Source organism: Nipponia nippon, unplaced genomic scaffold (assembly GCF_047370975.1).
Source record: "Nipponia nippon isolate SJK-2023a ecotype South Korea unplaced genomic scaffold, ASM4737097v1 scaffold_6, whole genome shotgun sequence".
Taxonomy (NCBI): domain Eukaryota; kingdom Metazoa; phylum Chordata; class Aves; order Pelecaniformes; family Threskiornithidae; genus Nipponia; species Nipponia nippon.
Window position 1 is genome coordinate 66,021,071 of NW_028262380.1, and position 16,170 is coordinate 66,037,240.

At 35.5% G+C, this 16,170-nt stretch overlaps 1 protein-coding gene across 5 annotated transcripts in view; it reads left to right on the top strand.

Annotated features, from left to right (window-relative positions):
• Nucleotides 1-16,170, top strand: part of LRBA (LPS responsive beige-like anchor protein) — a 415,388-nt gene that overhangs the window by 107,384 nt on the left and 291,834 nt on the right. For 4 of the 5 annotated variants that reach the window (XM_087736322.1, XM_087736324.1, XM_087736325.1 and 1 more), the window contains 3 exons: nt 4,460-4,538; nt 4,802-4,935; nt 7,266-7,327. In XM_087736322.1, the coding sequence (XP_087592448.1) occupies nt 4,460-4,538; nt 4,802-4,935; nt 7,266-7,327 (275 nt within the window). The remainder of the gene's footprint in view (nt 1-4,459; nt 4,539-4,801; nt 4,936-7,265; nt 7,328-16,170) is intronic. The other variant, XM_087736323.1, reaches the window with a different exon arrangement.

Sequence of the window (16,170 nt, forward strand, 5' to 3'; positions counted from 1 at the left end):
ATGAATATGAAGTGAGTTACCATCAGTGCAGAGGTAGTTCAAGAAATTCACTGGATTACAGTAACTATTTCAAAGAGAATTCCGACTTTGCAGTGACAGTAGTTGAAGGCTAGTTACCAAAGCAGAATGACACTTTTAAAAATCTCGCATGCTAATGGTTTAATACTGTTTCAGTATAAAAACTGTTTTAAAGCACCTTTTCTTTAGAGAGTGCACCACTGTTTCATGAAATCTGTTTTGGTTTAACCTACAGATGTGTTTATGTTACAGATCCCTTATATTAGCTTGTAAAACCTTTCATTGTAGTCTCGCATTGTACACCTCCAGCCCCGGAAGTGTATTTTTGAATAAGCTCAATATTTTACCAGATATTCCTTTTGTAAAAGGCATGAGAGTATTTATGTATGGTAGGTCTGTTGTATAAAATTAAGAGATATGGTTATTTAATTCAACTCTCTGGGGTTTTTTTTGGTTTGTTTTTTTTTTTTTTTTTAACCTCATCTCTGTCCTCCCAGAGTAAAGTATATCATGCACTGCTTGTATATTACCAAGTGTACTTTGTGAGCGTATATGCAAAAGCATAAGGATCTTGCACAAGGAGTTTCTTTAACAATATTTTATTGCTAGAGACATTACTTGTTTAGACCCTTGGGGACCTTGAATAAACAATAAGGTTTCACTGTAAGGGTGCTAGACAGATGATCTATTTGCATTTTCTTTTATGTTCTTGCAAATGTCTGTAAAACTGTCAGTTTGAAGGAGCCAGTTTATCAGTGAAAGGATAAGGAAGAGATAAGTCAGTTTAGTTCCACATGTTTGAAGTAGCTACTGCACTTACCCACATGGGTGTTGTGGATGAAAATATGCTACTGAAGTATTTTTGGTGGGTTGGTTTTTTTTTTTTTTTTTACTAAAGGCAGGAAAAATAGTAGAATAAAGAGCCACTTCTGAGTTAAATAAAGTCAAAAAAGTACTTCCACAAAACAAAATTCGAATGCAAAAATCACTATGCCTGATCCTATCTAAAAAAGCTCTGAAATTCTCAGCTGTGATAAATCTCAGATTCACCCCTTTTAGTGAAATATATCTGAGTTTGGAATGTGGATTTAGGTGATGATAAGCATGAAGTAATTCAGGCCATAAATATCCTTACATAATCTTCAAAAAGAATATCAGTTTATATAGGTGCTTGCCTTATGCTGTTGTCAAATTCAAATTATCAGTGCTTTTTCTGTTATGTCTATATTTAAAAGTTGATTTTAACTTAAAACTCTATGGAGTTTTACAGTTATACCTAATCTGTTACACACAATTTGTTTTGATTTCTAGAAGAAAAAAAATCGTGTCCTGTCTGTGTTGTCAGTGATTTCCTTTGCCTCCCACTCTAACCATTTTTACCAGTGCCATTGTGTGTAAAAACAGAAGACCAAACAAAAAACCCAACCCATCCCATAAAATAAAACAAACAATGAAAAACCCAAGCTACCCCGGGTTGAGTGTATGTCTCTTTATTAGCCTCATGATGGCTATTATGCTCTTTCATTGTCCTTGCAGATGTTTCCCTTGAATTTTTTTCTAATTTTTCCTTCAGTTATTTTGCTTGTCGCCTAAATACTGCATTGAATTATTTTTATCTCATTTAATTGTAAAACTTATGCTACTATGCTGCACTGTAAAAGTCTTGTTTTTTACTGATAAAGTGATCCGTGATTTTGTAATGCATTTAATATGGTGGGATTTTAGTTGTATATACTTTTGACTTTCTAACATACCAATAATTAGTGGGTTACTGGTCACGGATTTTATATGTAGTAAAAAGCATGCAAGCATTTATATAACAAGACATTGTGCATGTGCAGTCTGCATGTTGAGAGGACTTTCTTATTTTGAAGGCTTTGGATGCCGGTTCAGTTTTGTATTCTGTTGAACTACCCCCCGATCAGTGTGGTGACTTCCTCTTATGGATGGTGTATTGGCTTAAGTCCACTACTGGGCATGTGGCCTTAAGAACATTTTCAAGTTAGAGGGACTTGTTTAATGAGAATAGGGATGTTAGGCTTTAGGGAGAAAGCTGGGAATTCTAGTAAAATTATTTAAATATAAAGGTTATCATGAAAATGAAATAATTGCTTTAACGTCTTAATCTAACAGGCAGTGTACTGTGGATACATAAGTATGAATGCATGTGTGTAAAAAAAAAAAAAAAAAAAAAAAAGACGACTGTAGCTATTAAGTATCCCACAAACAACTGGAGTCTTTGGAACCGCTGAATCGTGTGGCTTGTACAGGAGGCTCCATTCTAATTTTTGGCACATCATTTGACTGCTTTTCCTTTCGGAATACCCAAAATACTTTTTGGTGCTTTGGCTATGTAAAACTAGATCTTAAAGAAGTGGAATTATATCCATGAAAATATTGAAGATATTTACAGAATCTAGCCATCACCATTGAAATTTTCAGAAATACATCTTTGATTTGCCTTTATTAGATAAATTATTTAGGAAACAATGCCCAGAAGATTTGGATTGCACCTTGCTTTCAGCTAACGCTTTGTTCCCCACTTTCTTGTCCTTCATTTTGTACGGCCCGCTCAAAATTTCTTTCTGACCCTGTCATCCCATACGAAAGTCAAAATAAGAGCTTCATGTTGAATTTATGAAAAGCGTAAGTGAATCACATTCACAAAGATATCTCCAACCTATGAAGAAAGAAAAAGAAATAAAAGCCAAACTTTTCACCATTTTGATGCATTAGTTTAATTTATTAGTTTCTGTGCTGCCTTTGAAGCAAGATTAGAGGAAAACATTTTCCCCAGACAGGAAAAAAAAAAACAAAAAAAAACCAAAAAAAACCCAAACACAAAACCTCAGCATTTCTGGAGGGAAGCTCTGTGTGCCAGTGTTTTGGAGCAGAAGTTTGAAATTTGACGGAGAACTAAACTTTGTATCTCAGGGATCTGGCTTTGCCATCTTTTTACAAATCTATTCCACTTCAGTCAAATAGATAGATAGACTTTGAAAAGTTGCAGTTGACACATTTTGGTAGACACTTTCAAGATCTTAGCAGCTTATTTCCAGACAGGTTGCATTTAACTGAGCTCACTCCAGTGTAGGTGGGATGATCAGGAATTTTTCTATACTTATAACTCTGAGAAGGGTCATGTCTTTGCTAAGGTACATGTGAGAACTGAAATGATTAAACTCTTTTCCTTCATGCTTTTTTCCCTTTTTTTTTTTTTTTTCTCCTCTTCCCCCCCTTTCCAGCAGCATAAGAATCTGAAAGTGGCAAGGTGAGAGGAAAGAGAATAGGACAGGGTCTAAGGCTGGAAAGAGATAGGATTGCAGATGGACTAGAAGCAGTCATGCTCTTGGGAAATGCACAGAAATCTGTCTGCTAAGATTCATTCCTCTCTATAGTTTGGAATGCAATGCAAGATTTGTGAGTCACCATTCCTATCCTGGCAGCAAATATCTGTGAAATCTCTGGCTGTCTTGCTTACCCCCTCTTCATCATTGCTAATACCAATCCATACTGCAGTATGGAGGTTGTATTTCTCTTTATATACTGAACAGCAGAATTTAGTATTTACAGATCCCTACTCTGCTGATGAGAGCCATGTAGTGTCAATTTGACATAACACAATTGCATTTTTTTTTTCTGTAAGCGTGGGATACATAAATGACCTCGTCTTCCCTATCAACCTTTGAATAATTGATGTGGCAAAGTTAATAACTCATAAATGAGGTTATATCACTGCTGTCATGCTAATGATGCTGGCAGTGCAATGGAGAATTTTATCATAGCTGTCTTTGTCAGAGTCCCAGTGTTGCAAAAATTTAAGCCGGGCTGTTGAAAATATCCACTCATTTTGTATTCTGCTTCATTTTGACACAAATATATTTTAATTTTAGACAAAAAGTTAAGGGTTTTCTGTGCAAGTTACTTGAAATTGGATGAGCACTTCCAGTAACCAAAAGAGATGCTTTAAACTGTTACCATTTGGCTTTATATTAGTTGTATTAGTATATATTAGTACACTACAGGAATATTAAGGGCGTAAGACATTATTTGTATTCACTGCTTAAGGTTATAAGTGTTCTTAAATTTCTTTAAAGAGAATCATGGCTTATAAGGCCCAGAGGGATCACCGCAGTCTAGTCTGACTTCCTTCACAGAGCAAACTGCAAGGCTTCCTTGAATTACTTTCCATTTGTGCTAGAGCAAAATGTAAAGAGCTTGCCAAGGCATACCTGGTAAATATGAATGTAAGTAAATAGGAGTCTTATAGCAAAAAAAAGTTTGAGGTACAAAGAGGTGAAAGGGTTTACCTAGTCCTCTCACACACTTGAAAACCATGGTTTCTCAGAGGTTGAGCTCGAGGCTTTAGTTTCTGGTCCAGTTGTCTAACCTCTGGCATGTGTTCTTAGATAATTCGTTTATTTATTACTTTCTCTTGTAGGAAGGGGATCATCTAATTCAAAATTGCCATCTGTCCCTACAGTTTCTTCAGTGCCTGAGGATTCTGCTTCAAATATGAGGTAACTTCTTCAACGGAACTTCTGAACAGCTGTGCTGTGGCTCACATTTTTGATATTACAGTTGATATTCTGTTTGCACATCACTCAAGAATGTTGTTTTGCTGATCAATACCTAATGAAGGTTCGGGAAAATATGAGTGTCAGATTATTGATTCCTTCTTATACATGTATATCACTTAAACATTGCCAAAAACTATACTCCTTTCTACAAAATTTCAGCAACTTCCTTCTGGTTTTGTTAATCACATGTATCTCTCTACTAGTATTACAGACAGGCTTGAACATGCTTTGGAAAAAGCTGCCCCACTTCTGAGAGAGATTTTTGTGGATTTTGCTCCCTTTCTTTCTCGGACTCTTTTGGGCAGCCATGGGCAGGAGTTGCTGATAGAAGGTACAAGTAAGTTTCCATTTAAAAAAGAGGGTTTTTTTGTGTGTTTGCTTTGTTTTACCTCAGAGACTGAAAATTTCTGTCTTTTTCTGCTGGCTCTGCCTTAGAAGCTTTCTTCCTGCCTTTTCACGCAGTGCTGTCCACTGGATTTCACTGCCTCCTGTTCCTTCTGTCTTTAGTCCTCTGAGGTTGTCATTGCCTCCTCATCTTTGCCATCTCTGCTACCTCTTTGCCTCCATCTCGTCTCGTCGTTTCCTGTATCTCATTATGGGGGACCACCTGCTGTTGTCTCTTCCTTAGTTTTCCAACTCTTCCAGGGAATTGTCCCATAGAAGCTGGTGTGTGAAATGTGTTTTGTGAGCCATAAAAAGAAAACTTGGTGTCAGGATCAACACTTCAATACAAAATAAAGTATAGAGTATAGTGTCGAAAGTTAAGCATAAAGAGCTTGCATTTTTATTGTGGTATTCTAACAGAAGGCTTCTTGGGAACTATGTCAGCAGAGCCTGTTATGGTGTATCTCTTGCATGTGCATCTGGTCCTGTTTTTTGGTTTCTAGTTGGAAGGCAGTGATAGAGGTAAGAGGAATACATTGTCAGTATTGAGAAGAATTCTCTGGTACTTGAGAAGATGAAGATTCAGGTGCACAGCAACAATCATGGCTCTTCCTGGTGTTGGCTTAAAGTGATTGAGCTTGAGATGGTTGAGTTTTCTTTTTACTGGTGGGTTTCTCTCTGTTTAAAAATGAGGCTCAGTTCTGCAATGCAGACATTAATGTCCTCAATTTAAAAAATGATGTTTATTGGAACACCGTGAATTTAGTACTGAACACCAGTTTTTCAGTGTTCTCATAATTTGGTTATATCATATAAATTGCTTTGTTCACTGATTTTTAGAGTGAAAATTGCAGGTTTTGTCCAGTTAAAGCAGTGAATTGAATTAGGGCCTGAGCTTGTTGCAGCTTCCAGTAATGAAGCACTCCCATGTTAGAAGCTCATGGTTGCTTAACTTGAGCTGATCGCGTGCATGTGAGCTGTATTTGCACTAATAGATCTAGTTCCTTCCTGGGGAATTAAAGTTCTTGTTCTATAACATTTTTGAAACTACTTGTTTTGTGGATTAGGACGGGCATCCTGTATGTAGTGCTGAATACTGTTAACATTGTCAGAAACACAATTAAAGTATCAAACACTGGTAAGTGTTTTACTGAAGACTGCTGATATCAGAATTGAAACTTCATTAAACTTCGCTGAAATTAAAGTTATTTAGTTTAGGAATTTAGCTTGCCTACCTTTTAGGGTAGGAAGAAGTAGCAGGAAGAAGCGTGTGAGTTGTCTTCTGTAAGATGGGATTCTACCTTTGATTATACATGTGGGCATCGCTTTAGCTGATAAACATTTTAATGGAAGCTCCTTGAGAACAAATTTATTTCATTCATTTAATAAGAATAACAGGAAAGAGGCTTTTCTCAAAGCTTTATTTGCCAGGGGAGTAAATAGGATATTTAGTTACATTTTTTTTTTCTTGTCTGAAGCTAAAGAAAATATACTCTGGTTTCAAAATATTTTGACTGTAGTATAGGTTATATACACAGAGAGATGAGTATTTCATAGATTGGGTGACAAAAAAAAAAAGCAGGAAAATTATTTGGAGTGTGAACTGTCTAGACACAAATAAACACATGAAACCGATTTTGGGGCCTAAAAACCAGTTACAGACAAACCCAAAACAAAATGCGAATACAAATAATAATAATAGTCAAATTAGTTTATAAACAATTGAGAATATATAATAGGTTACTGCTTGCACTTCTGCTAAGGTTTAGTGTGGGGTTAGGGGTCAAAGTACTAATAAGAGTGTTTGGGATGTCTGCTGCCATGAAACAAAATGGAAACTTGATTGATAGCTGGGGGCTGAAAGGAGAACGCGCAATGGAGAAAGCAAAGGTCATAAAGCCATTTCCCTTCTCTGCATATATAATGACCCAATCCTTCAAGAAATAGCAAAATGTATCTACAGTGGATTAATATAACATATGTTAACCACACTTCTGATCATTTCAACTTACAAACGTTTATGAAACTGTGAATAATGGAAGTAATGTATTACTATTAGCTGCATCTTTAGATGCGAGGCATGGAATTCATGATCTTCCTATCACATACATACTTTTTATTTTGTGCTGATAAAGTACAAAATTGAACTGGAAGTTGTATGAGAAATTCAGCTTTCTTTTGACTGTCAAAATGCTTCTAATCTATTGCACTTCAAAATAGTTTGTGTTAACAGCTGGTGCCGTGTAAGAATGCATTTATGTATACCATTTTTTCCTTTTGTAGGTCTTGTGTGCATGAAATCTAGCAGTTCAGTTGTGGAGCTGGTGATGCTTCTTTGCTCTCAGGTGAGGTTTAAGTAACAATGTTGTCTGAAATTGCTGTCTTTGAGCCCAATGGAAATTACGGTTAAAATTTTACTTTAAATTTGACTTTAAATTTAAGGTTGTGTGTAATTGGTAAAAAGATTATGTGCAAGGCCTTTGATTAAAAAAAAAAAAAATCATAGTAATTGTGTCTCTTCAGTTGGAGAGAGAAGATACTAAGGGTTTTATGTTACCTTACTATTGAGCATTTACGTAACGTTGATGGTGGTGTGCTTAAGTAATTCTGTGCTGTCATTTTTGTAAGATAAAATAAGATCAATAAAATATTAAGGTTACAAAACCAGATTGATTTCTGCATCTTGGCACACTGAATCCTCTGTGATGAATAGAATTTTTCCTTTTGTGTAGAGGTTATGAAATGAGCGATAAATACTTTTGAAGCCCTGTCATTCTTAATTGATTTGACAAGTACTAAGAATTTGAGAAAAATTTAAGAAAGCAACCCTGGTTGTCAGCAGTTTGGGGTATTCTACATTCCTAAAGGCAAAGTGATTTTAGATATTTAAGAACCTGAGAATTGCCTGTTCCTGTAGTTAGAAAAGAGCCAGAGCCTAAGGAACTTTAAAAATTGTGTATGCTATATTAATTGGATTTTCTTTTTGGGTTTCTTGCTTTCTTTTTTGTAATTAAATGGAAGACTGTTTTTATTGAGCCTTTCTTTTGGTGCCTTAAAAATGATACCTTTCTGGTAGTAAATTCCCCTACTTAAAACTTTAAAATAGCCTTTTTTAATGGGAATGGTATTGGTCTAGAGGTCAAGGGTTCTGACCCATTTCAAAACCTTTGACCTTCATTTACAACCCTTATGGTTTGCTTGCCTGACGAATAAGGATAATGCAAAATTAATGTTTCTTCACATCGATTTATTCGTTTTAGTGCCTATATTGCCAAATTTATTTAGAGTGTGCTGATAGACGTTTCATGAATACAAATGAAAGAATCATAGAAGGTGTGAAAAATCGATAGTCTGCATTGTCAATAAAGTGCAATAAGAACAATTACTTCTGGAGATTACACCTAATAGATTTTACAATGAACTAGTGAAGAGTAGTTATGTTTTCTAGTGAGCTTATTATTAATGAATATATCCAGAACTTTGCTCATCTAGTTTTCCATCTTCCTCAGGAAATATAATGCATTTTTACCCTGAAAAGACTTTAAAATATCTCATGGAACTTTTGGAATTTAGAGATGATTATTTTACATATGGCAATACTGGAAGCGGACATTGTTCATGACTTCTAGAATACAGATTTGCTGCTGATTTAAATTAGAAAAGAATCCTTGCTACCAAGAAATCCATAAACAAATTTTACTGTTCATTCATTAATATGTTAGAGTAAAAATAATCTGAGTATTAAATATGTGCCTGAAAGCTTGGTATTACCATTTTAAAAATTAGTTTTCGGTATCCATGCTGCTTGTATCAATAATTAGTGGCTGACCTTTCCTTCTTTTTTGGTAGGGTAATCTAATCTTTTTTAAAATCATGTTGTGCTCTGTACTGTACGTTACTTGTTTGGTTTTGGGAAGTGGAAAGGATAAGGAATAAATGACATGCTCTAATGCATCTATTTGTCATATGTGTCACAATGCCACTTAATGCTAATCTAATGAAATTGAGGATATCGCGATTGCTTAGCAGTGCTAGTTGCAGAGACTGAGGTTGTTCTTTGTGAAATGGTAGAAATAAACCAATAAAGTCAGAAAGACCTCAAAGTCTTTTTAAAGTTACGTAGCAGCTGTAATTTTTGGCAGAATATGAAAAATGATGTGAGAAATGAATCTAAAATTAGCTCCAGATGTATACAGATTGTTCTGGGGTGATAATTACATTTTTCACTTTGAATTTTCCTAATTCAAAGAGGTCAGCATGGCAATCACAGAAGTGATTTATTTTGTTAAGAAGTGAACTGTCTTTTGCTACATGAAAGCTTGAGAGATATGAAATTGAATTTCAAGCTGACATTTTACAGATACTGGGAGGAGATGGGGTTGAGCTTGATTGATTTTTTTTTTCTTTTTTTTTTTCTTTTTTTCTCCCCCGCCCCCCCCCGATAGGGTGGGAAGTGAAGTGATATCCTTTTGCTAAAATTTTAATTAATTTTTAAGAGGAGATGGAGAGGATGAAGTGCCAAAGATCAAAAGATCAGGTCAAAAACTAGTTTTTAATCACATAAATAATGTGGCATAGTTACAAAGTAAGTATCTGCAAATTTGATTTAAAACTTCACAAATTTGTCAGCCATCATTTTATGAAACTGAAAGATTGCTCTGATTAATATCTTTGGTGTTTTTTATGCTAACCTCTTTCTGAAAATTTGTTTTAAACATTGTATACGTGATGTAAGCACTTGGATTGTTTTTCTGAAACATCTGAAGTTTTTCTGGTGTTTATTTAGATTTGTGGCTGGAATGTTTTTTCTTTCTCAGAAGTGCAAAATGGAACAATAATATCTCACAAGTAATTTTTTCGTAAAATTGTGAAAATAAAGCTCTTTCCCAGGTGAAGTGATTTAAATAAAATTCAGAAGATACCATTCTGTGAAACTATTTGTGACACCTGGTTAACTTCTCCTGTTTAAAGTTCATATATTTAGGCATAAGGAAAAAGACCATTGCTTTTGTGGTTTTTTTTGTGTTTATATGTTGATATATTGTTTTATGCTTAACAAAAGGTAAAAAGAGAAACAGGTGGTTTGAGATACAGACAAAAGGCTTTCTCTAAGATAAAACCAGTTGTGGTTTTTGATAGACATGCTACATTTGAGACATGTCTCTGTGTGTATGCTTGCATTTATATAAATCTATCAAAACATAAAGAAATCCTTCATTTAATATTACTGCAAAGTGTTCCTGCTTATTTGACATTAATATCATTTTTGAAAGAATCGACGTTGCATTCAAGGCCGCTTTATAAAAGCGTTGTGTTGCTCATCCTAATTCAGTCTGACACACATTCCAATAACACTACCTCCCTTCTAGGGTTTAAAACTAAATTTATGGCTGAGCATTGTGAAGTGCATCATTTAAAAATGGTTTCAACCCAAAACATCTAATAAATAAATAATGTGTATGGCTACTCAGTAGCAGACTTTCCAGACTAGAAATCATTCCATCGGATACTCAACAGTCCACTATCGGAGAGGGCTGTCAGATAAATCTTATAGTAGCTGCATTCATGTCCTGTAAATCACATGTTATTGTCTGAGCCTTCTGCCAGGTCATCTATTCTTTTCCCATTTATCAGAAATGCATACAGTACAGTGAACCTAGAAGCACCATCTAGTCTGGCCTGGCATCCTGTCGGGGTAATTAAACCAGCCAAAAGAGAGAAGTCCTGTGTCTATTATCCCCTTTAAATGAGTGACGTCAGGATGTTGAAGGTGCTCATATGCTATTGTGAGACAAGGCTTCTACGTGGGGAAACTGTGATACCACCCCAGAATAAAGCATTTTCATCTGAAAGGACTCTCACTCTATGCCTAAAACGCAGAGAGGGATGTATGAATTGAGTGCGTGTTAATCCATAAGGCAAATATGCTACTGTGCTTCCTTTCATTTGTCGGATGTGTTCTTCAAATACATGACTAAGTAGGAAAATCTGGGATCTTCCCTACTCTCTCATGAAGGTATTAAAAACGTTTATCCGTTGCTCACATACATGAAGCATTTGTCCTATTATTGTAGCTCCAAGGTGAAAAGGTACGAAAATAGGTGAAATAGGTTCCGTAGTTTTCCCTGATGCCTTTGAATTTACAGAATTTGCAGCACTTGAAAAATGCTTCTTTCTGTAATAAATCAACTGAATTGTCAGTGGAATATGTGTAAGAGAACTAATTAGGTCGTTCTTGTCAGATCCATCTTTGACTTAAGAGCTTTTTTTCTACTGAAGCTAAATTTTCTAGACCATAAAATAAACTTACACTAACTGACTCAGATACTCTTCAGCTCTTGTGTGATTTTCTAAAATTGGTGGAATGCCACCCTTTTTAAAAGTTTGTCATTAAAAATTACTGAATACTGCAGCAACTTTTATGACCTCTCCACCACCACTACCTGCACGTACACCCTCCTTGCTGGTTCAAGGTAGAAAAGCTTCTTGGTTCCTCCTTCCTCTGCCCCCTGTTGTTTCAAAGGGATTAAGGGCACATTCTTGACAGTTGATGGCATATATAAAACCAAGACCAATGTTTTAATACATTTAATCTCTAGGTATTTTATCTTCTAGAAATATTCATATGATATATTGCAATATAACTACATAGCTGTAGCTATTAGATTTATATTGGACCTTGATAAAGTATATCTTTCATGGGGAGATGGAAGAGAGAGGCATAAACTCTGATACTCCAGATTTTTTTTTTGTGTACAGTGATAGCATCTGCTCATGTGGCCCAATGGAATATGATTACGGTTGAATATGTCCTGTGCTGTGGCTGATAGTTTTTGGAGTTATTTTTTGGAGAGAAAAGCATGATCCAAGGCAGTGCATGTGCATCTTAAAATACAGCAGAGGCTGATTAGTAGTATTAAAGCAGAAAAAATTACACTGTGAAAGTTGGTCTTACTGCCTGTGTAGGCAAACTTACAGGTTTTCAGCTCTCTTTTTTCTCTTGTCTAACTCAACTCACCAAACCAATTATCACTGGTTAAATGGTGAAATGTTTGCAAAAGGTTTTTCTTTAGTGTGATCTTTCTTTCAGATGCTACTAAATCACTTTGCTAATGGATTCCGTTGCTCGTAAAGAAGTCAATATTCGTCTTTTGCGTGGGCAGTATCTTAGTTGCATCATATCTCTTACTCTGATAAGGAATCTTAATTATTTAAACAATATCAACATGTGCCATGCAGTCATGCACCCGTACAAACAATATGATAGCATATTTTCCTTAAGGAAGAGCAATAGGATGGTAGTTAAGATTTTGGTTTTTCAGCAGATTTTTTGCACGCGCCCACCCCCACCCACCCCCCTTCCGTCCCAGTACTTAAATGTTTGTAAATGCAATAAGATCTTCAGGCTTTTCTGGGTGTCCTGTGCTCAGAAAAAAGCTTTGTATCAACAATCCAAATTCATTACCTCAGGAATGGATTTCTGCAGCGTGTTCTAAAATGTGGTAAGCCTTTGAATTACTTGGAGACTTTAGTTGATGTAGAAGATGGCTGGTTTTCAGTGTTTGTTACTTGCAGAGAGAACACATTATACTGATGCTCTGTGATCTGCACTGGTTCCTAATTTACTTTTAAGTGCAATTTGATGTGATGGATAACTATAGTGATTGCTATGAAGTTTTAATTGAATTGAGTATAGGTTATCTAAAGAGCTATGTCGCTATGATACCATGGCAGCTGAACTCAACAGAGGCACCAAAACTCTCACAATATCCTGGTGTAGATATGAAGAAAATAAATGGTGTTTGAGTACTTTTTATGTACCCCAATTGTTAGATAATGGCATTTTAATCAAGATAATATTTTTCCATTGAATCACTTTGTGTTCTAACAGCTGAAAGTAAGTTTAAAAAGGATCTAATAGTCCTTTAGATCCATGATCAAAAAAATGTATATGTTTTGGTACAGAGGGTAGATTTTGTAGGGATTTTGTAAGCTGCCAAATGACTCTCCCTCAACTTTAATGCATGTTCTAATTTCCTTTTAATAGCCATTCAGAAGATATCAGGAGTTGGAAGTTTTTTCTTTTTATACAGTGTGAACTTCTGCCAATACGATCTTTGTTTTTACCAAAGATGAATGTAGCTGTATTTGAGTAAAAAAAACCACTAATAGATTGCTTTTGTGATAAAATGGTTAGAAATGTAACTGTATTAGGCAAATGAAAATGATTTAGAACTTAACAAATAAAAATAGAAAAAAAGGCTTCTCAAAGTCTAAATTGTTAAGTTTAGGGGAAGACGTTGTGTGAACCATGCCCATAGGTGTTTGCCTTGTATTGCTAACTTTCTTTGCAATGTTATGAAGTATTTAGTGTTTCTAGTTTAGTATGAAGGCATTGTATTGAGATGCACAGAAAAATACTTCACCTGCAGGTGTGCCAGAGACTTCACAGTGTACTTTTTTTTTTTTTTTTTTTTGCTTGTGCTCTTTTGAAGAATTTGAAGATTGGAAGAATATCTGCCATCCTAGCTTTTTGTAGAGATGAGGTGGCTGTAAGGAAGTGAGAGTATTCAAGATCTTACTCTGCTACAGATTATTTAGATTGTGAAGCTGCCTGAGGTCTGCTTCATACCAAGTGGAGCTAGGCATATTAATAAAACTGTAAATCTTAACGTTTGAAAACATGGGATTGCCAAGCATGTTAATAATTGTTATGCAGGCAGTAGTAGGAACATTCCTAGTGCAGTTTTGTAACAAATATTGCATGGCCCTTGTAACTGGTAGACAAAATGGAAGATTCTTATCGTATTCTTCTTTAAGGTAGTATTGGATGGCAAGTAGTTGGGAAATGTCTGTTGAGCTTTATGTACAATGCTACTTCAGGATATTTTCAGTGAAGTGATTTTACATTATGAACTATTTCCTCTTCAGAAACTCTTGTTATTCTTTTCTCCCTGCAATGTATATTTTCACCTACAATGATTTTATTTTGCAGGATGGAGACTGTGGTCAAAGCTAGAGAGAGTGGAAGGTAGGTCCCACAGTAGCCAGGGGCCATGCGATCAAAGTGCTCTCCTGGGATAGAAGAGACTTAAGTTTCAATTAATGTTTCAGGTAATAGTTATTATCACTAAGTAGAATAATCTGAAGGAAAAACTTCAACATATCCTCCCACAGTAGCTAGTAGTCCAGAAGCTTAGGGGCATTTACTAGGCATGTGGAAGAGTCCAGTTTTGAAAGAAATTAAGCGCTCTCAATCTGTAAAAGCAACATTGTGATTCAGCTGTGTTGTCCTCAGTTGCAGTTTCCTTCTTTGGTTGTGATACGTGAAGACATCAGTTCTTTTCTATAAGGTCTTGAGGATAAAGTTTAGGGCTTCTGCGGTCTCCTACGTTGCAAGGCACATGATGTCAACACAGTGAGCTGTTTGAGTAGTGTTCAGTAGGATTAACTCTGGAGAAATTGCACGAAAGGCCTGGAACACGTGGGAGGGCACTGGCTGTGGAATCAGACTCCTTAAACGCAGTCCTTCAGTGCTTGGATTTTAGACACTATCTTGTCAGTAAGTTTCCTTCTAACCAAACAGAAGGTTAAATTATCAAATCTGTTGTCTAGATCACTTGGATTCTCCATTACACTTGATATATCTGGGTTTTTTTACGCATAGCGTAACTTCTTTCCTTCCCAAGAATTTTTCCTCCATGTCTGAAGCTCTCACTTTGGGTGCTGAAAATGTATATTGACAACTTTCATGCTTGGTATATGTCACTGAGCAGAGTATTTGGAATAATTACAAATGGATTACTTGTGCTACGGATATTTTGCTGCTTGCTTCATTGAACTGTTATACATTCTAAGTGTTTGAAACTGGAGATCAGTTTGGTAGATAACTGTTTGAAGTGCAATTCTGATAAGATTGAAATAAATGGAAACAGGTGGGAAAACCTTTCCTTTGAACTGGAGTATGTTGAAATTACATTTTAAATTAGCTGCATATTTTTTTTTTCTTTGACTTAATCAGTAGGTAGATTTTGTCTCTCCAGACTAGATTATTGTAATATATTCTGTGTGAAACTCCAGGATAACGTAAAATTTGTCTGTTGGAACTTCACTCCTACGTTGATTTCCTGTTGCTTTCTAAATTGTTTGAAAGTTTAATTGCCTATAATTACCTGCAACATTTAACCTGTTGAATTCCATGGAATTGCTTGGAGAGCACTCTAACATGTTTAAATAGGAGTTTCTTTCAAACTCCTATTATTCTTCATAATAATCACTAAGGTTCGCACTTCTCGGATCCCGCTTTAGTTTGCTATGCTTAAGATGTGTTTGAACTCTGTCTTTTCTTTTAGGTGTAGTTGTTGGCTTCAGGAATAATGTGCTTTGTTTATTATTAGTATGGCCCACAGATAGGGAGTTTAAAACCTCTGTGTCTGTATTTAAAAAAAAAAAAAATCTGATAGGATATTGTTTCTTGTGTGAGCCTATGAAGTGGATGTATATTGACAGTTTGCTTAGTAGTGGAAATCAAAGAAGTTTATAACTGAAACTTTTCTTTTGCCTTAAGTGTGGAAATAGGTTGGAATGTATTGGGAATGATTTGCCGATACTGCATGAATAACAAGTGACCTTTTCTTGACTTAATGATGCAATAAGCACTTTATAGTTATATCCTGACAGGTAGTGGTCACAGTAGTTAAAATGTGTGAGCTAGTACTTTGGCTTTATCACCTTATATCTTTCCATAATTCTTAGTCTAGAAGGATATTTTAAAGGTTTGCTCACTCCCCAGTTTGGAGATGAAACGTGTGATGTGGGATTTTAAGATGAGCAAAAACTATGATGTGTTACATTTAGTGTGAGAAAAACAGAAGAATATCTGATACGTTATACTTTTATTAAATGGGGTGGATGTTTCTGCATGTTAGATATAAATAGTCGCAAAGTGATAGAAATGGCTTCCTAACTAAAACTTATTTTATCTAGGCCTACTTTTGACCCACTGGAAAATGCCCTTTGCAATTTGCAGCCACTGTATTTAAGTGTTCAACAAAAGCAGCCTCTATCAGCTGCAGCTGCAAACTGAGAAAAGTAGCGTGAAAGAACTAGTGGGTTTTTTTGTTTATACTGCACAGCTGTTTTCTGGAAAGTAATTGGGAGCTTTGTGGTTTTGAACAACAACAAAAAA